A 15,540-nucleotide genomic window follows, 5' to 3' on the forward strand; every position below is an offset into this window, starting at 1 on the left:
ATTTTTTGCCTCGTCCTCGCCAGATGGGTCCTTTTGCGCTGCGTAACCCAGGCAGCTCCGGCACGAGGGAGTGTACGATGGGCTGCCTGCCCCCACTAGGCTGTGGACGATGGGTTGCCTGCCTTAAGGCGCATGGTCGAATGAATCCAGTTTTTTGCTGGAAAACTACTGTTTAGGTCCTAAATTATCCTCAAAATATTGTTTGGAGTCATGAGGGAGTGCTCTAGCACAACATATTGCACTTTGAGACATTAAAAAATTTTGGCCCAAAAGCCTTAGCTTTTTCAGATGAAAATGGTCGACCACCTCAGATTTGTCTGAAATTCACAAGGAACCTTCTTATGGGTCTAAGAAATAGATGCCCGGTGGCAAATGGTCATTGAGGCATTCTATTTGGTGTTAAAATGACTTTCTGTCTAGCAGTGTCGCTGTCGCTCGCCGGTGTATTGGTGTTCTGTTTTCATACGGCTCGCCCAGTTATTTTCACATTCCACTTCTCGCTTGTGTTTTGTCATTTTTTTCCAGACATAGGAGGATGGGAAAACAAATGAAAGAGTTTGCATCAGTTTAAATCATGTTTATTTGTAAGATCTGACAAGAATATCTTTTTAAAAAAGACCCTTTTCAAAAAGCTTGGAAGCCCCACAAACAAAAAACAGAAAAACTATCTAATATCTGATATACAATGGTACTTTAAAAAATACAATGAATAGGGAATTACATTCCATCTGCTTTAAAGCTATTCGAGTGCATAGTTCATCATGCAAATATTTGCGAACAATTTAAAATATAGAACAATGAATGAAAAATAAAAAAAGCAACAAAAAAGGACTATTTTAAACACTGGAGTCGTTCAACATAATACAAAAGATCTAAACACAGCCTCAAGGCTAGCACTAAATCACTATTAACAAAATAAACATTTTTAATTCTTATCACAGAGGAAAAGCTTATGTAGAAGACATGAATAAATAAAGGGGAGACATTTAAAAAATGACACAAACAAAACTTTGTTCAAATGTAGTTGCTGCGCTGAGAGCTATGCTGCTGATACACCTGCTGGTGGTACTGATTGGGTTGGTGCTTTTCTCGAACCTTCTCCTCCATACGCATGTGCTCCATCTGAAGCTGGCGCCTGAAAGCGCCAAGCTGAGTCAGCACATTTCCTGTGTTGCTGTCTTGGGCACTTTGTTTCCCCCGCGTGCATACATTTTTCTGAACCGCAGGAACCTGCACATGCAAAAGTAAGACCAGAGTTAATACCAATTCGATCAGGATACAGCAAGTGATGTAAGTAAAAGTGTTGCTACCTTCCAGCGTTCTTCCAAATTCTGCATGGCTTCGCTTGGTCCTCTGGGCTTGGGCTGGGCCTTGGGCAGGCGACGGGAAGCTAGGGCCGGTGCGGCCACAAAGCGGGAGGGCGAATGGTGTGGTGACCGATGCGGAGACCGCCGAGGGGAGCGCTGAGGTGACCGGTTGGGTGACCTCTGGGGCGACACCTTGGGGGATCTTCGAGTGGCAGGCATCAGGGGAATGGGGAGAGAGTCTTCGAGGTAAGCCTGTTGCTTAGGCAAGGTAGGTCCTTCCAAGACCTAAAAATAGACACAGTTATTGAAAGCAAATCTGTGAAGTAAGACTGGTCAATGAGAAGAACATGAATTCAAAATTTTTTGTTACCTTGATTAATGCTCTGGGTGACAGCGGTTCAGGGTTCAAGTATTCATCGGAATACTGTGAGCCTCTTGCTGTTCTCCTCGGACTACGCAGAGGTGGGGAAGTGCTCTTCAGAATTGACAGTGGTGCTGGTTCTGATGGTGGGGCTAGATGAGCATTCCTAGCCACCTTTGATGGGTCTAGCTGAGCGTGTTCCATTTGCTTTTGATTGAATGCCTCTGCAGCCTCTAACTTCTGACGCCTTTCTTCAAGCTTTATGGCTTCTGATTCAGCCCTCAACTCCTCTTGACGACGCTGGAATTCCTCAATTTGCTGTTGCTTCTGTGAGTGCGAACAACATTAAAATAAAATTTGCACTTTGAAGGAAACAAAGAGAGGTTTGGTTTCAGTCTTACCTGAATTTCACGCTCTCTCCGTAGTTTTTCATCTCTTTCATATTCGGCTTGAAGCCGTGCCTGTTGCTCGGCAACCCTCCTTTGAAGGGCTTCCTCCTCCAACCTCTCCTGCTCTCGCCTCTCTGCTTCAAGACGACGCTTCTCCTCAATTTGCTGTCGCAGTTCCTCCTGCAGCTGCAGTTGACGGACTCTTGCATCTGGCAGCTGTTCTGCTGTTTGAGAGGAATGAGCCCGGGAAACTGCAAAAACAGAGACACACAGTTTTTGATATTTACACTGCAGTTTGGGAGCTAAGCAAGGAGCTGCATGCATTCTCAGTCCCTCAAACGTACCAAAACACGGTGCACAATGATGCCGGAGCTCCATGTTCAGTTTGTCTAACCCCATAATCACACAGAGACAGAGGAACCCAAATAAGCACCATCAAAGCAATAGGAGAGAGAAAGAAAGAGAATGTTAGCTAAGTGCACAAACCATGTCAACAGAATTTACTTGCAAATATTTTAACTTTCAAGCATTTTTACAACACATAAGCAGACAAAACTGAAAAGACTGCTTAGAAAAGGAAATACATTTATTTGAAGTTGGAGGGTCGGAAAAGCATAAATGTGAAATTTTAGTGCCTATAAGAATTACTTTTGACATGCCAAAAATATATTTGATAATACACACCTCTAGGGCTCAGCTGTGGAATGGGACTGGTAGAGTCTCTAACTGACAGTGTAACCTGAGCTGGTTGGGTATCCCTGCTGGCTTGCTCAGTCTGCAACAATTGTAAGTTTATTGTACAAGATGTTGTTTATTTTTCACATTTAATTTGTTTTTTTACAGAAGAAAAAGTGCAAGTTTCAAGTGCAAGTGTTACTTACCAACCAACTTTCAGTTTGAGTTGCTGCATCCACAGAAATACTTGGAGGTACATGATCAGTCACTTTATGCATTAAGCCATTTACAGCATTGGAATTCTCCAAGTCACTGTAAAGCAACAGAGAACAATTAACATTCATAAGCAAGTAAAAGAGTTCAACAGGTTTTTTTTCTTTTTTTTTTTTTTTTAAGCAGGAAGCCAAACCTTTTTTGTGGAGCATGATGCACCAGGTGATCAGTCCTTTGTAAAACATTTCTAGAATGCGACAAATATTCTTTGTACTCCTGCTTTTTCTTTTCTAACAACTGACGACGACGCTCTTCATATTCTCCAAGACCCAAAAGAGCTTTGCCTGGAGCTTGCAGATCAGGATTTGCTGGTGAAAATTCACCAACCCGCACCATGGCACCTGGAGCCTGTGAGTTGAAAGGTGTTCAAAAAAAATTAAATACATCTTCAATTTTACACCAAATTATAAAGACAAAAAAATCTTACATCGGAACTCCACCGTTTTGCTGTAGCTGATCTGCCAAAGTTGTCCCAAAAGGGTACTGATGCAAACTTTTCTTGAAGTTTCTCCACCTCACGGTCCCTACTTGGCTGCTCTTCACATGCTTCTTTTTCACCTTTCTGTATATTTTCATCTAACACACTTTGACTGCCAGGTTGAGTACTGCATTCCAGCTGGTAGTCAAAATTTTCATTTCCTTCCCCATTTGTACGCACTTGACTTTTGAAATTATTAAGGTTATTAATCCTTTCAGACAATAAAGCTGACACTTGGGACGATTCTATTTCTTCATTGACGGATGTGTTCTGGCTTGATGTTGTTGGAGATGAAGAATGCAAAAAATTCTGTAACACAATAGAAAAATAATTACACTCAAGCGGTAATTCAAAACCATAAAAATACATTCCGACATACATAAAAATTACAACTAGTCTGCACAATATTTGTGTCAGAGGACTGATATAGAAATGGTATTTGCTAGGCACGAAATAAAGCACACAGCACCTTGTTTTCAAGGGTAATGAGGCTTGTCAACTTAGAGGCGACACAACTTAAGTCACGCTGTGAGAACCAGCCTGCAAACACCCCCAGGATTCACAGGCCTGTGAGCTGCGGAGCTGCAAGGCACCTTCTGGGAGGCGCCAGTTCTTACGGCAACCCCCAGGGAGGGAGACTTCCAGCCAACTAATGGCAGTCTGGCATGCAACCTCCAAGGCGAAAGAGCTTGAAGGTGGCGCGGCCGCCGGGCAGGGGTTGGGGCCGTCGGGGCCGGGGGTTGCAGATGGGGGCAAAGTATGGCACGGCCGGGCCGAGGCCGGGCCGAGGACGGGCTGCCCGGGGCTGGCTGGCCGGCCAGGACAATCAATAGCCAAGACTCCGGGCCAGGGGGCGGGGCGGGGGCGGGGCGGGGCCGTGACGGCGGCGGCGCTGGCGTTGAGGTAGGGAGGCAACGCGTGCGGCACGCAACAGACAAAAACTGAGTCGCCAGGTCCAAGTCCCGTGTCATGGGCGAAGGCAAAGAAAGGGCCGAAACCGCCGGCAACCGTGACAGGCACAACTAGCGCGGCCCTCTGGGCGCCCCGAGCACGCACCACGCTCCGACCGGGGATTTCCAGACGAGCCCTGACAGCGGGGAGTGAAATCATTTCACCGCGTCAGAGTTTGAACGGCGAGAACGACCCGGACAGCCGGAGAGCGACACGAACATAACCTCGCCAGCATGAGGATGACACTTGCCTCCGGCGGCGGCTTGGCACTGTGGTCGTAGCGCAGCGCGGCCCGGTCCTGGCGAAGTCGGTGCTTCTGGCCCTCGATGAAGGCACGCAGGTCCATCAGGTCCATGGCCGCGGCACCTCGTCGAACACCCACTCGCGTTCCTTCTGCTGCGCCAGCGTCATTCAAAACAGTAAACAAGTTTGAAAACGGCGTCCGCTCGTCGTTTGTCGAGCGACGCGCGGGAAGGCGGGAAGGCGCCTGTTGGCCGGGGAGTCCACCGGCCGCGCGCCCAGCATCCCGTACAGTCGCGCAAACGCGACGCGCGACGCTCGCAGGGAAGACCGGGGCAACCGGCGTGGAGGAGGACTGACATCGTGCGGGTCACGGCCGCAATGAGTACCGTCATCGCTGCCGACGCGATCCAGAAGAGCGTTGTCTCTGTCGCACTGGCGGGGCGCTCCGTTCGAGTGCGAGAGAGACGGGCAGAAGCCCGCGTTTTCCCTCTCCACGCGGCGGGCAGGTGGGACGGACTGATGCACTGTACGCCGTGCAGGCCGTGCAGGCTGATGCACTTGCGGCACTCGACGAGTCCTATCAGTCTTCCTTCTTTGATAGCGGCCTGCCGCGGCCCCAAGCCCCAAGGCCCCAAGGCCGCAGACGCGGAGGTCGGAGCACCGGACAGGGCGGCGAGGGGGAGGGGGAGGGGGAGGGGGAAGGGAGGGGCGCAACGCGCAGCGCCGCCACCCCCGGAAAACATTCAAACATAAAGCAGGCGGCCGAGCGAGCGGCTGCCCCACTGATTCCGAGAGTCGTTTTCGTCGCGCTGTCTCTCTCGCCCTGACGGGCCGTCCCGTATGGGTGCGAGAGAGTGCAGCGTGTGGCTCAAAGCCTCGGAGCCCCACCAACAAGCGACGCCCTTTTATCTGGTGCGTGGTGCACCGATAGTGCACGGCCCGGCCCGGCACTGCACGTCTGCCAGGCACGCCACTGCAAGGCACCGCAAGGCACTGTAGCTACCCGCACAGTGCCCTTCCCTTTCCCTTTCCAGTGATCCCGGAGGACCGTTCTCGTCGCTCTGTCTCTCTCTCGCACGCTTGCGGGACGCTCCCTGAGGTGCGACGGAACGATCGTTTCGGATTGGCTGGCTGGGCGGGTGCTCGCCGCGTGCTCCAGTTGCAGAGCGCGGCTGTGTGTGTGCGTGCGTGTGTGCGTGTGACGGCTCGGAGGACAGGGCACTCCCGGGACGGACAGGACGGGGCAGAGCCGAGCCCTGATTGGCCGTAACGGGCGCGACCAACGCGGCGACGAGCGAATTGGCACGAATTGCACTCGGCGAGGCCAGGCCAGGCGGGCCCCGCTGCCCCCGCGGGCCAGGGCACTGCCAGGGCACTGCCAGGGCACTGCCAGGGCAGTGTCCCGAAATAGCCATTCGCGGGAGGCAGAGGTTGCCTCGCCCCGCCCCGCCTCGTCACCGCCGTCGGTTGCCTTTAACTGGACTAGAAGGAGGCGGTGGCCCGACCGCGGCCACGGCGGCCGCTGCACAGTGCACATGCAAGTCGAGCGGCCCGGCCGGGTGTTGAACCCGCGCCAGCCGCGCCAGCCCGGCCATTCAGCGAGATAGGGCAGAGCCCGACAGAGCACTGAAAGAGCGTCCCGTCGCGCTGTCTCTCTCGCACCCGCACGGCCGCCGGGTCGCCTGCGCGGCGTCCCATGAGTGCGAGAGTGACGGCGCGACGAAAGCCCTGCTGGGGATGGCGGGTCTGCTGAGCGCAGCCCGCGCGGCGAAGCGGCGAAGGGTCCCTTCGCTCCAGCAGGCTGGTTCCGAGAGTCGTCGCGCTGTCTCTCTCGCACCTACACGGGACGCGCCGTGAGTGCGAGAGAGACAGAGCGACGACTCTCGGAATGTCCGCTGCGCTGCTGCGCTCACTCTGCCGGATGAGTTTCCGCGCGATGGTCGCGCTGAAAGGCGCCGGCGAGACTGAAAGGGGCGGCGGGCCGTCGCTCTGTCTCTCTCGCACCCTTGCGGAGGGCCCCGTGAGTGCGAGAGGGACAGAGCGACGGCAGGGCACTGCAGGTTGAAAAGGCGAGGCTGTGCGCAGGCGGAAGGAACAACGGGGCGCAGCCATGGCGGAGCCCCAAACAAAAGGGAAGGGGTGGGGCTCGAACCCGCGACGAGCACAAGCACCGTCGCTTCCACCTGGCTGGACCTTCGACGGGGCCCTGTCTCGATGCAGCAGTGTCCTGACCTCACCTAGGCACTGCCAGGGGCAAGCTGGCGCCCTGCCGTCCAGCCTAACCCGGGGCCCTGTCTCGATGCAGCAGTGTCCAGGGGCACTTCCAGGGGCAAGCTTGCGCCCTGCCGTCCAGCCTAACCCGACCATCCCGAGCCCCAACCCTGCCCGCCTCTAGAGCTCCACCAGAAGCCAACCGGGGGACGAGGAAGTTCCCCCGAGGTATGCGCCCCTGTGTGTGCAGCTTGCGGTCGGCTGGCCCGGCTGATGGCGGGCCAACCAAAACAGGCACTGCTTATCGTCGCACGGCAGCACCGATGCGTGGCGGGGCGGGGCGGGGCGGGGCGGGGCGGCTGCACGGGCTGCACCCTCGCCTCGGGACATGGTGGACACATGTAAGCCAGACAATGAGACGCGCGTTATCTGTCGCCCCATCGAGTGTGTAGTATGATCGCGCCTCGGCCGCCCCGCCGCGCCCCGCCCCGCCCCGGCCCGCCCCGGCCGGCCGCTATCAGTGCAAGCGCAAGGCACAGCGGAATGTACTTACAAGAAACACGCCGGGGCGGGGCGGGGCGCGGCGGGGCAGAACTGCCAACGCATGGAGGGGCGGCGCGGAATTCTGACGAAACTCGGGCGGGAATTTCACCCGAAGGCCTGATGGCCTGACGGCCAGGGCGAGGCGCACGGGGCCACACGGGGCCACGGGGCGCGCGTGTAGGCACAATGGAACAACAAAAAGGAAGATGGACCGACGGGGGAGGCGGGCGCCCAGTGTAGACTGATTCCGAGAGTCGTTTTCGTCGCTCTGTCTCTCTCGCAATCATGGGGCGCCTGGCACAGGTGCGAGGGAGATAGAGCGACGAAAACGACTCTCGCAATCATTCTGCGGGCAAGCTGCCGCAGCCCCGCCGCTCCGCCAGGCCCATCAGCGCTATAATGGATTTCGGACGATTTGGCCCAACTCGGCCAACGCGGCAGCGAGGCAGCGCGGCCTTGCAAAGATCGGGGAAGATCGGGCGGCCAGCCGATATCCGGCTATCCGGCTCCGGGCCCAATTCGCGGTTCCATGGTGCCGCCCCAGGCCGCCCCCCTGCCCAGCAGTAAGGACGGATCGTTGCGTCTCTCTGTCTCTCTCGCACTGATGGGGGGCCCGTGGGGGTGCGAGGGAGACATTCCTTGGGAATGGCTCCGGCCGCCCCTGTGACTTTCCTTGCCACTACACTGCCACTGGGCCGCCGTCTGGGTCTGCCCAGGCCGTTTCCGGTGTCATTTCTTATTTCTTTCTACCACTGATAGTGCGTCAAAACAAGCCCGGGCCACACATGCACGGGGGCACGCACGTCGTGCCACGCTGTGCGCCCCTCTGTGGACTGATTCCGAGAGTCGTTTTCGTCGCGCTCTCTCCCCCGCACCTTTACGGGACGCCCCGTGAGTGCGAGAGAGGCAGAGCGACGCAAACGACTCTCGGAATCCGTCTGCTGCGGCACTGCACTATCGCCGCCGAAAGAACCGAAACGACCCGCCGAGACCGTCGAGACCCCGAGGCCCGGGGTTGCCCGCAACGCTAGCGACGCTAGTCTCAGCCAGTCCCTCGCGCGCGGGGTAGCGACGACGCGCCTCGCCTGCCGCAGCCTGTGGCGACGATAACCCTACTGGCTTTTTCTTCGGCCGTGAATTGGGGCGTCGTGAAGTCATTCACACTGTAACTGCGGTGGCGGTGGCAGTCCCCCCCTTGCCACTCGCCACGCACGTGTCCGTCCATCCACTACCGGCAAGTCGCTGCCGGTGCCCGGCGGTGCCCCGCGGTGCCCTCGCGCGAACCTGACGGCTCGGCAAAAAAAAAAGACATAAAAAAAACCGCAAAAGAAAAAGACAGCTTGTTGATGCTCGACAACTCGTATGTTGCGATTACCCCCGCGCGCCGCGCGCGTGGGGAATTATTTTCTCGATTACAGTAGTCTCCGGCTACATCATGATCGGTATTAGGTTCGACTTTGTGCCGCTGGTGAGGAAATGAATAGCCTGTCAGCTGCACATCGACGTCGTAAACAAGCCTCATTGTTCGCCCGGCCGAAAAGAAGCAGGGCAGCCCCTCGCGCAGTGGGCCAGAAGACCGGCGCAGACGGCCAAAACTCTAGACGCGTTTTGAGCTCCAGAGACGCTAACTGGGACTCGAATCGAGCGTGTGACCCCACCTCGTTCGCAGAGCAATCCATTGATGGGGTCACACGTTCGGTTCGAGTCCCACTTAGCGACTCTGGAACTCAAATCGCGTCCGGAATTTTAGCCGCCCCCACCGGTCTTCTGGCCCACTGCCGCGTCTCCCCTGAGGGGGCCGGAACCGCGGTAGCGCCGTGCGCACCACTCGATAACCGAATCTTGCCAGTAATTATCCGACTGGCCTAAATCCCCGGGCGTCGTGTAGCTCTGCTGCCTCAATCAGAGGAGCCGAGCCACTCCACTGGCGAGAGATAAAAAGAAGTGACACTCGACCTCCCCCGCCCCTTTTTTTCCTCCCCAGCATTTCACTAGTGAAGCCCGCCTATTTTTAGTGGACCTCATTATTTCCAATCAGTCGTCTTCTTTAAGCCCAGGGATGAATATGCGCCCCTCCCCCTTCCCCCAAACCCGATTGCTTTTGCCAGAAAATAAGCCACCCCCCTTTGTCGCCCGGGTCGGGACGCGGTCAGGATGGATATCGTCGAAGCCTTTTATTTCACAGACAAAAAAAAACAGCAGGAACCTAAAAATAAAAAAAAATAAAAAAAACGAATTGTCTTGTCCTTTTATTGGGATGCCAGAGGGAGTTCCAGTGAATTTCAGGGAATTCCGCGGAATGCCAGCAGGGGATGCGAGGTGAGCCCCGATTTTCTGCTTTTGTTTTGTTTTTCCCTGTTTTTCTTCTGAAAGGTGGCCGTGACGAGCGCGGCCACCCTGCGGCGCACTAGACCGCGACATCACGACGCGAGGCCCTAAAAATACGAATTCGGGCTCGCCAACAACACGGAGTAATTCTCGGATGTGTTATTTCCAAAGTTGATCGCGCTATTCACTTGTCGTCCACCTCTGCCAGATATGTGCGGCTAGGAATAACACGCGGCGCGTTTTGAAGGGGGTGGGGGGAGACCGTGACGCCTTGAGGCCTGCTTGGTGGTGTGCTGGGTCTGGCAACGAACGGAACCAAACGGCGGCAACACTTTGCACGGGCCAAAATACCACGTTTTGTTATGGCCGAGCCAAGGACGCGGCGCTGTCAACACGGCAACAGTCTCGGTGCGGCTCGGTGCGCTACACCAGCCAGTACACCGGAAAGTCTCGAACTCGCAGACTCGAAAAATCGAAGTCGATGCTGACGATCGATTCCGAAGGACCGTCTCTCGCCGCTCTGTCTCTCCCTCGAGTGCGACGGAGACAGAGCGACGTCAAAACGATCCACCGGAATCGCTCGGCTCGGCTGCTTCCCGCACCGTTACGTCCGGCGGCCCGACGAGGCGAGGGGGCCGGTGGTCTATGCTCCCCGACTGCCCGGCTTCGACTTTCGTCGGATCGGGCCCCAACTAGCCGCTAAACACTGTAATTGGCATAATCCGGCGGAAAATTAATTTGATGATGATACAGTGTAGCGCGCCCGAGACTCGTCCATTTGGAGGAAATGTCGTCACCCCGACACCGGCCGGCCGGCCCACCCCGTGGCTTTGTTGCTCTTTGTCGTTCTCTATTTCTGTTCTCTCTCTCTCCTCTCCCACCTGACGCAAGAGCAGCCGGCCATTTCACGTGGATCGCGCATGGCCAGCATGGCGGCCAACATGGCCTGGGATTCGGTGGGATTCGCAGTGTCGCATAGCGTGGCGTGGGGGAGGGGGAGGGGGAGTTCGAGCACCTCTATTCCGTAAACAAGTTATTTCGATTCGACCCTCATCTGGGACCGCGATGCGCCCAGCGCCGCGATCCCCTCGCCCGCCCAGCCCACAGTGGATTTGCCAGAGGACCGGTGGCGGCGGTCAAAACACAGAGTTTTGCGCCATTCCGCTCCGCAGTCAAATGGCGCTGCCTAGCGCCCCAGAGTCGCTAAACAGCGAACCCGGTACAACCTGGGCTGGCGGGCACCCGGGCAAAAGTTAGTGTCCTACTACACTGCCAAAACTGCAGCGACAGTAGTGGCTCCTCCCTCCGCCACGACGGAAACTCGGACACAGCTTACTTCAGCGCACGATCCTCCGCAACACCACTGCACTGAAAACGCCCACCTTGCCGGAATGACTGAGGGAAACCGTTTTTGTTTGCTCTTCTTGTTTGTGCTTGGCTATCGCAGGTTTACTCTTTTACAAAAAGTGACCACCTCCCGATCTGCGACCGTGTCAAGGTGTCTTGTCTTACGCCACGCCGCCCACGCCGAGACACGGCACGGCACGGCACGGCCACATGGAAACATGGCAGATGATGGCGGCACGGGAGATGGAAGCTCCCAGCCAGGCACAGCCAGCACTCTCGGCCGAGTTGTTTTGTTGTTTCGCCGTTGCTTTGTCCGTGTTCGGACTTTCGGACGTCAGCAACAAACGGAGGCGTCTGTGCGTGCGCCGCGTGCGCCGCGTGCGGTCAAACTAGACGGAAACGTCCATCCAGGCAGAAGCAGGCGAGAGGCAGGGCCGGCCAGCCGGACGGTCACTAGGCCCAGCGCCCCGACTCACTCCGCGAGAGTCGTCGCTCCGTCTCTCTCGCACCTACACGGGACGCCCGACGAGTGCGAGAGAGACAGACTCTCGGAATGAGTCTGCTGGAATGTACCGGGGAAGGAAGTACAGTGGCGGGGCGAAGGGATCAGACAAAACGCAAACACTCCAACAATGTAGGCTGCCCTTGTCAGCGATAACGGCGCGCTATCTCTATCTGGAAAGCGAATCCGAACGGTCGCTCTTTCTCTCTCTCTCGCACGCATGACACCTCATAAGGAACGGCCGACGGGTGCGACAGAGACAACCCCGCCACTCGGAGTCAGCCCGCTCTGAGCTCACCCGCGAGGCTTTTGGAAGCCGGCCGGGGACCGAAAACACAGATTTGCCGGCTTGCGCCATTCCGCTCCGCAGTCAAATGGCGCTGCCTGGCTGGCGCTCGCTGGCGCTGCAACGCGATACCGGCCGACAGGGGATTTCTGAGGTGGCTCGGCGCGCCATCGTAGAACCCCGCACCTCACAACACGCCGTGCCATCCGGGGGGGCGCGCGCCGATCAGGGCCCCTAGCGCTCAAAAACCCCACTGAGCCAAACAACCCCACCGAGCCTTCTGTTTCTCTTCTTCTTCTTCTTCTTCTTCTTCTTCTTCTTCTTCTTCTTCTTCTTCTTCTTCTTCTTCTTCTTCTTCTTCTTCTACTTCTTCTTCTTCGTCTTCTTCTTCTTCTTCTGCCACTTTAGGTTACTCAATAAGTACCGTGCACAATAAGCACCAGGAGGACGTGGGGGACGCGGACGGAAGGCAGAAGAGGGCCCTAGAGCAGTCCGGGCATCATCCCCCCCCCTCCCTCTCTCTCCCGCTCTCTGGCTCCGAGCTTCGTGTTGTCCGAACGCATTGACGTCATGCCCACCGAGTCCCGGGCAGTGCCGGGGCTGCTGGGCTAGCGCATCCCATGCCACACACGGACACACACGCAGACACACACACACACTACCCACAAACACATATAATCCGCCGCTCCATTTGCTCCTGTGTGCGTGCGGGGCGGGCAGGAAGTCGAAATGGGGGGGGGGGGTCGAAAGGGAAAGTGGCTGTGCGCGGCAAAATGAGCGTGGCTCGGGGAAACTCTCTGCGCTGCCGACCGCTGCTTCCGTGCGAATGCGTGTGTCCGAGTGTCAGCCAGTGTCAGCAGGGCCAAGAGTGACGCGCTCTCTGTCTCTCTCGCACCTCTCGCTCGCAAGCGGGACGCCCCGTGAGTGCGAGAGAGAGAGAGAGCCCCACCGGCAGCCCCCTGGGAAGAGCAAGCAGCAGGCGTCGTGCGTTGGGGGCTGGGACTGGGGTGGTACACTGGGCTTTTGCTTCTGGGGGCTGGGGGCGGCGGGGCCTTGCGGTGTGGGGGGAGGGTAGCATGTCCTCCGATTCGGCCTTGGGAAACCCGCACGGCCCCGCGCAACCCCTCACAACCCCGCGCGTGCCGTGTGTTGAACGGCTTTCAACCCCGCGCTGGATCCCTCCGCCCACACAGGTTCACCCAGACACACGGCAACAAACACACCGACACACACTCACACATTCGCGCGCGTAGACAACACTCTGTTTGCTGCGGGCGCACGCGCGCTGCTCACGTTGAGTTCGTTTCCACGACGGCGAGGGCGCGGCGTTGTCGTCGGCGAGCTTTTCCACCAAAACATTAGCGGCAACTTTTCCACTGCGGCATATCCCCTCCCCGACGTACGTACGTAGTGTTCGCGTGGAAAAGCGGGGAGCACGGCCACTGGTGGCGCTTCCGTCATCGCGCTGTCTCTCTCGCACTCATGGGGCGTGCCGTGTAGGTGCGAGAGAGACAGCGCGACGCGCTGGAAGTGAAGGGCGCGGTGGGCACCCCGGTCATTATCTCTCTGGCTTGGCACCACCACACTGGCCGGGCCGGGCCGGCCACCCCGCTCCCTCCACGTGCGTCGCACCGATTCCGAGAGCCGTTCTCGTCGCGCTGTCTCTCTCGCACTCACGGGGCGTGCCGCATAGGTGCGAGAGAGACAGAGCGACGAAAGCGACTCTCGGAATCATTCGGCCGTTCGTTTGGCCGTCGTGCCGTTCGGCGGGCGACGCGGGCTGACGTCAGAGCCCTGTTTCATCCCCCATGCTGACGCACCGGCCCTACCGGCCCTTGGCTTGGACTTTTGGACTGAAAGACCGAAAGAAAGGATCCGGCGGCGCCGCGCACCGCGTATCGATTTCGCTCTTAATTTGTCACCGTCACGGCAGCCCCGGATCAATTTCCACCCTCTGGCAGTTTGATCAGGAAAAGCCGCAACAAGGAAAAGAAAGGGGGAGGGGATGTTCGTTCGAGAAAGCGTGCTTTGGCCTGTCCCTCTCGCACTCACGAGGCGTCCCCTTGAGGGTGCGAGAGAGACAGCAGTGGGCAGAGGTCCGCGACGCCGCGCGGCGGACTTTGCTAGCAACAATTAGCGTTACGAACTAGTGCACGTACTTGACGCACTTACAGACTTTGTCGCTATGTTGCCATCGGGTTGGCGCGCCACTGATAGTCGTATCTAGGCTACGCCGCGTCGGCCCAGACAGCCAGACAGCCCAGGCATGGCCTGGCATGGCCCAGGTGGGAAGGCACTAGGCAACAACCCGCCGCCTCGCCCGCCACGTGTGTGCGCCTGTGTGTGTGCTTCTACCCCTGTCTGTGTGTGCCCAGTGGCCCTGTGTGTGTGCGTCTATACAGTGTCTGTGTGTGCCCAGTGGCCCTGTGTGTGTGCGTCTACTGTGTCTGTGTGTGCCCAGTGTCGCCGTGTGAGTGCGTCAGCCTGCCGCCTGCCTGTCTGCGATTGTGAACGTGCAGGTGGTGCGGATTGCCCCAGCAGGCTGATTCCCCACGGCGTCGCTCTGTCCGTCTCTCTCGCACGGCCCGTCGGGGTGCGAGTGCGAGAGAGACAGAGACAGAGGGACGAAGCGCCGTTCGGATTGGTTCGGATTGCCCCAGACGGATGCGGCGGCGGCGCGCCGCTCGGCAACAGTCACTGCAGCCGCGTGGCGGCGCGGCGTGTGTCCAGCCGATCCAATATTCGCGATGCAAGCGATCTCCGCGTCGAGAACAAAGAGCCGTGGCGCGGCGGCGTGGCGCGGCGTGGCGTGGCTTGGCGTGGCGTGGCGCGGCGTGGCGACTGGTGCACCGCGGCGGTGGTGACTCACGCCCTCGCGGCGGCCGCCGTCCGTCCGGCGCGGAGCACGCTGCTTGGCCGCTTCCTCCTCGCCGCGGCCAAGAAGGCCAAAAGGCAGGCAGGCCGGTGCCGCGCGGTGCCGCACGTGCCGTCGTGGGTTTGTTGTTGTTGTCGTTGCCGCGCTGCCGCGCTGGAGACTAGGCGACGCGCGGGGAGAGAGAAACAGACCAAAAGTGTGTTGACTCCATTGACTCCGTTGACTCCTCTGCGAATACGAGCGCGAGCTAGCGACCCACGCGCCTGGCCGAGGGCAGACCACACGGACGGCGCCTGCAGCAGACTCATTCCGAGAGTCGTTCTCGTCGCTCTGTCTCTCTCGCACCTAAACGGGACCCCCTATGAGTGCGAGAGAGACAGAGCGACGAAAACGACTGGGCGTGTGCGGCGCTTGGCGCTTCCATGTGCTGTGCTGCTTCGCTCGGCCGGCTTGGCTAGTCTCGGAGTCTCGCAGTGGCTGGCCGCTGGCACTACAAAGTCATAGAATCCTCCGCCAAGGTCGCTTTGCTGGCCTCGCTGCGTGGCGCGGACGCCAGGCCCAGCCAGGCCCAGCCAGGCCCAGCGGGTCCTCTTCGTGGCCCCCTCCCCTCCCCCTTCCCTCCCCAGGATTCCAAGCTGCGACCTCGGCCCGCACCCCGCCTACCCCTGCCACCCCCGACCCACCCGCGGCACCCGCGGAACGGACGGAGCGGCCCGCAGAACGTGGCAGAGCACCCCGCCCAGCCCGGCCGGGCCAAGCCTAGAGCCCTGG

The 15,540-nt window shown here is 58.0% G+C and overlaps 1 protein-coding gene across 3 annotated transcripts; it reads right to left on the reverse strand.

The window, feature by feature from the left end:
- Nucleotides 1-562: 562 nt before the first annotated feature.
- LOC117647218 (stress response protein NST1-like) lies at nucleotides 563-5,188 on the reverse strand. Of its 3 annotated transcripts, XM_034388860.1 has the most exons (11): nucleotides 5,064-5,188; nucleotides 4,685-4,830; nucleotides 3,433-3,792; nucleotides 3,142-3,353; nucleotides 2,939-3,044; nucleotides 2,742-2,832; nucleotides 2,402-2,446; nucleotides 2,070-2,308; nucleotides 1,678-1,995; nucleotides 1,311-1,592; nucleotides 563-1,230 (listed from the first exon to the last, which is right to left on the reverse strand). In XM_034388860.1, exons 2-11 carry the CDS (start codon nucleotides 4,787-4,789, stop codon nucleotides 1,015-1,017), a joined length of 1,974 nt encoding a protein of 657 aa, XP_034244751.1. In that variant the 5' UTR covers nucleotides 4,790-4,830; nucleotides 5,064-5,188; the 3' UTR covers nucleotides 563-1,014. The 3 variants fall into 3 exon arrangements, with proteins under 3 accessions (XP_034244751.1, XP_034244753.1, XP_034244752.1); XM_034388862.1 differs by lacking the exons at nucleotides 4,685-4,830; nucleotides 5,064-5,188 and adding an exon at nucleotides 4,540-4,674; XM_034388861.1 differs by lacking the exons at nucleotides 2,402-2,446; nucleotides 5,064-5,188 and having other exon boundaries at nucleotides 4,685-4,909.
- Between the last annotated feature and the right edge of the window lie 10,352 nt (nucleotides 5,189-15,540).

This window comes from Thrips palmi, unplaced genomic scaffold (genome assembly GCF_012932325.1).
Source record: "Thrips palmi isolate BJ-2018 unplaced genomic scaffold, TpBJ-2018v1 HiC_scaffold_2, whole genome shotgun sequence".
In the NCBI taxonomy this organism is placed as follows: Eukaryota; Metazoa; Arthropoda; class Insecta; order Thysanoptera; family Thripidae; genus Thrips; species Thrips palmi.

Excerpts from the sequence above, each read along its gene's own strand:
- LOC117647218 (XM_034388860.1), bottom strand. The coding sequence starts at position 4,789 with ATGGACCTGATGGACCTGCGTGCCTTCATCGAGGGCCAGAAGCACCGA. Across the intron at positions 2,309-2,401 it reads TCATTGTGCACCGTGTTTTG|TTTCCCGGGCTCATTCCTCT; the intron begins GTACGTTTGAGG and ends CTGTTTTTGCAG. Across the intron at positions 1,231-1,310 it reads ATTTGGAAGAACGCTGGAAG|GTTCCTGCGGTTCAGAAAAA; the intron begins GTAGCAACACTT and ends TTGCATGTGCAG.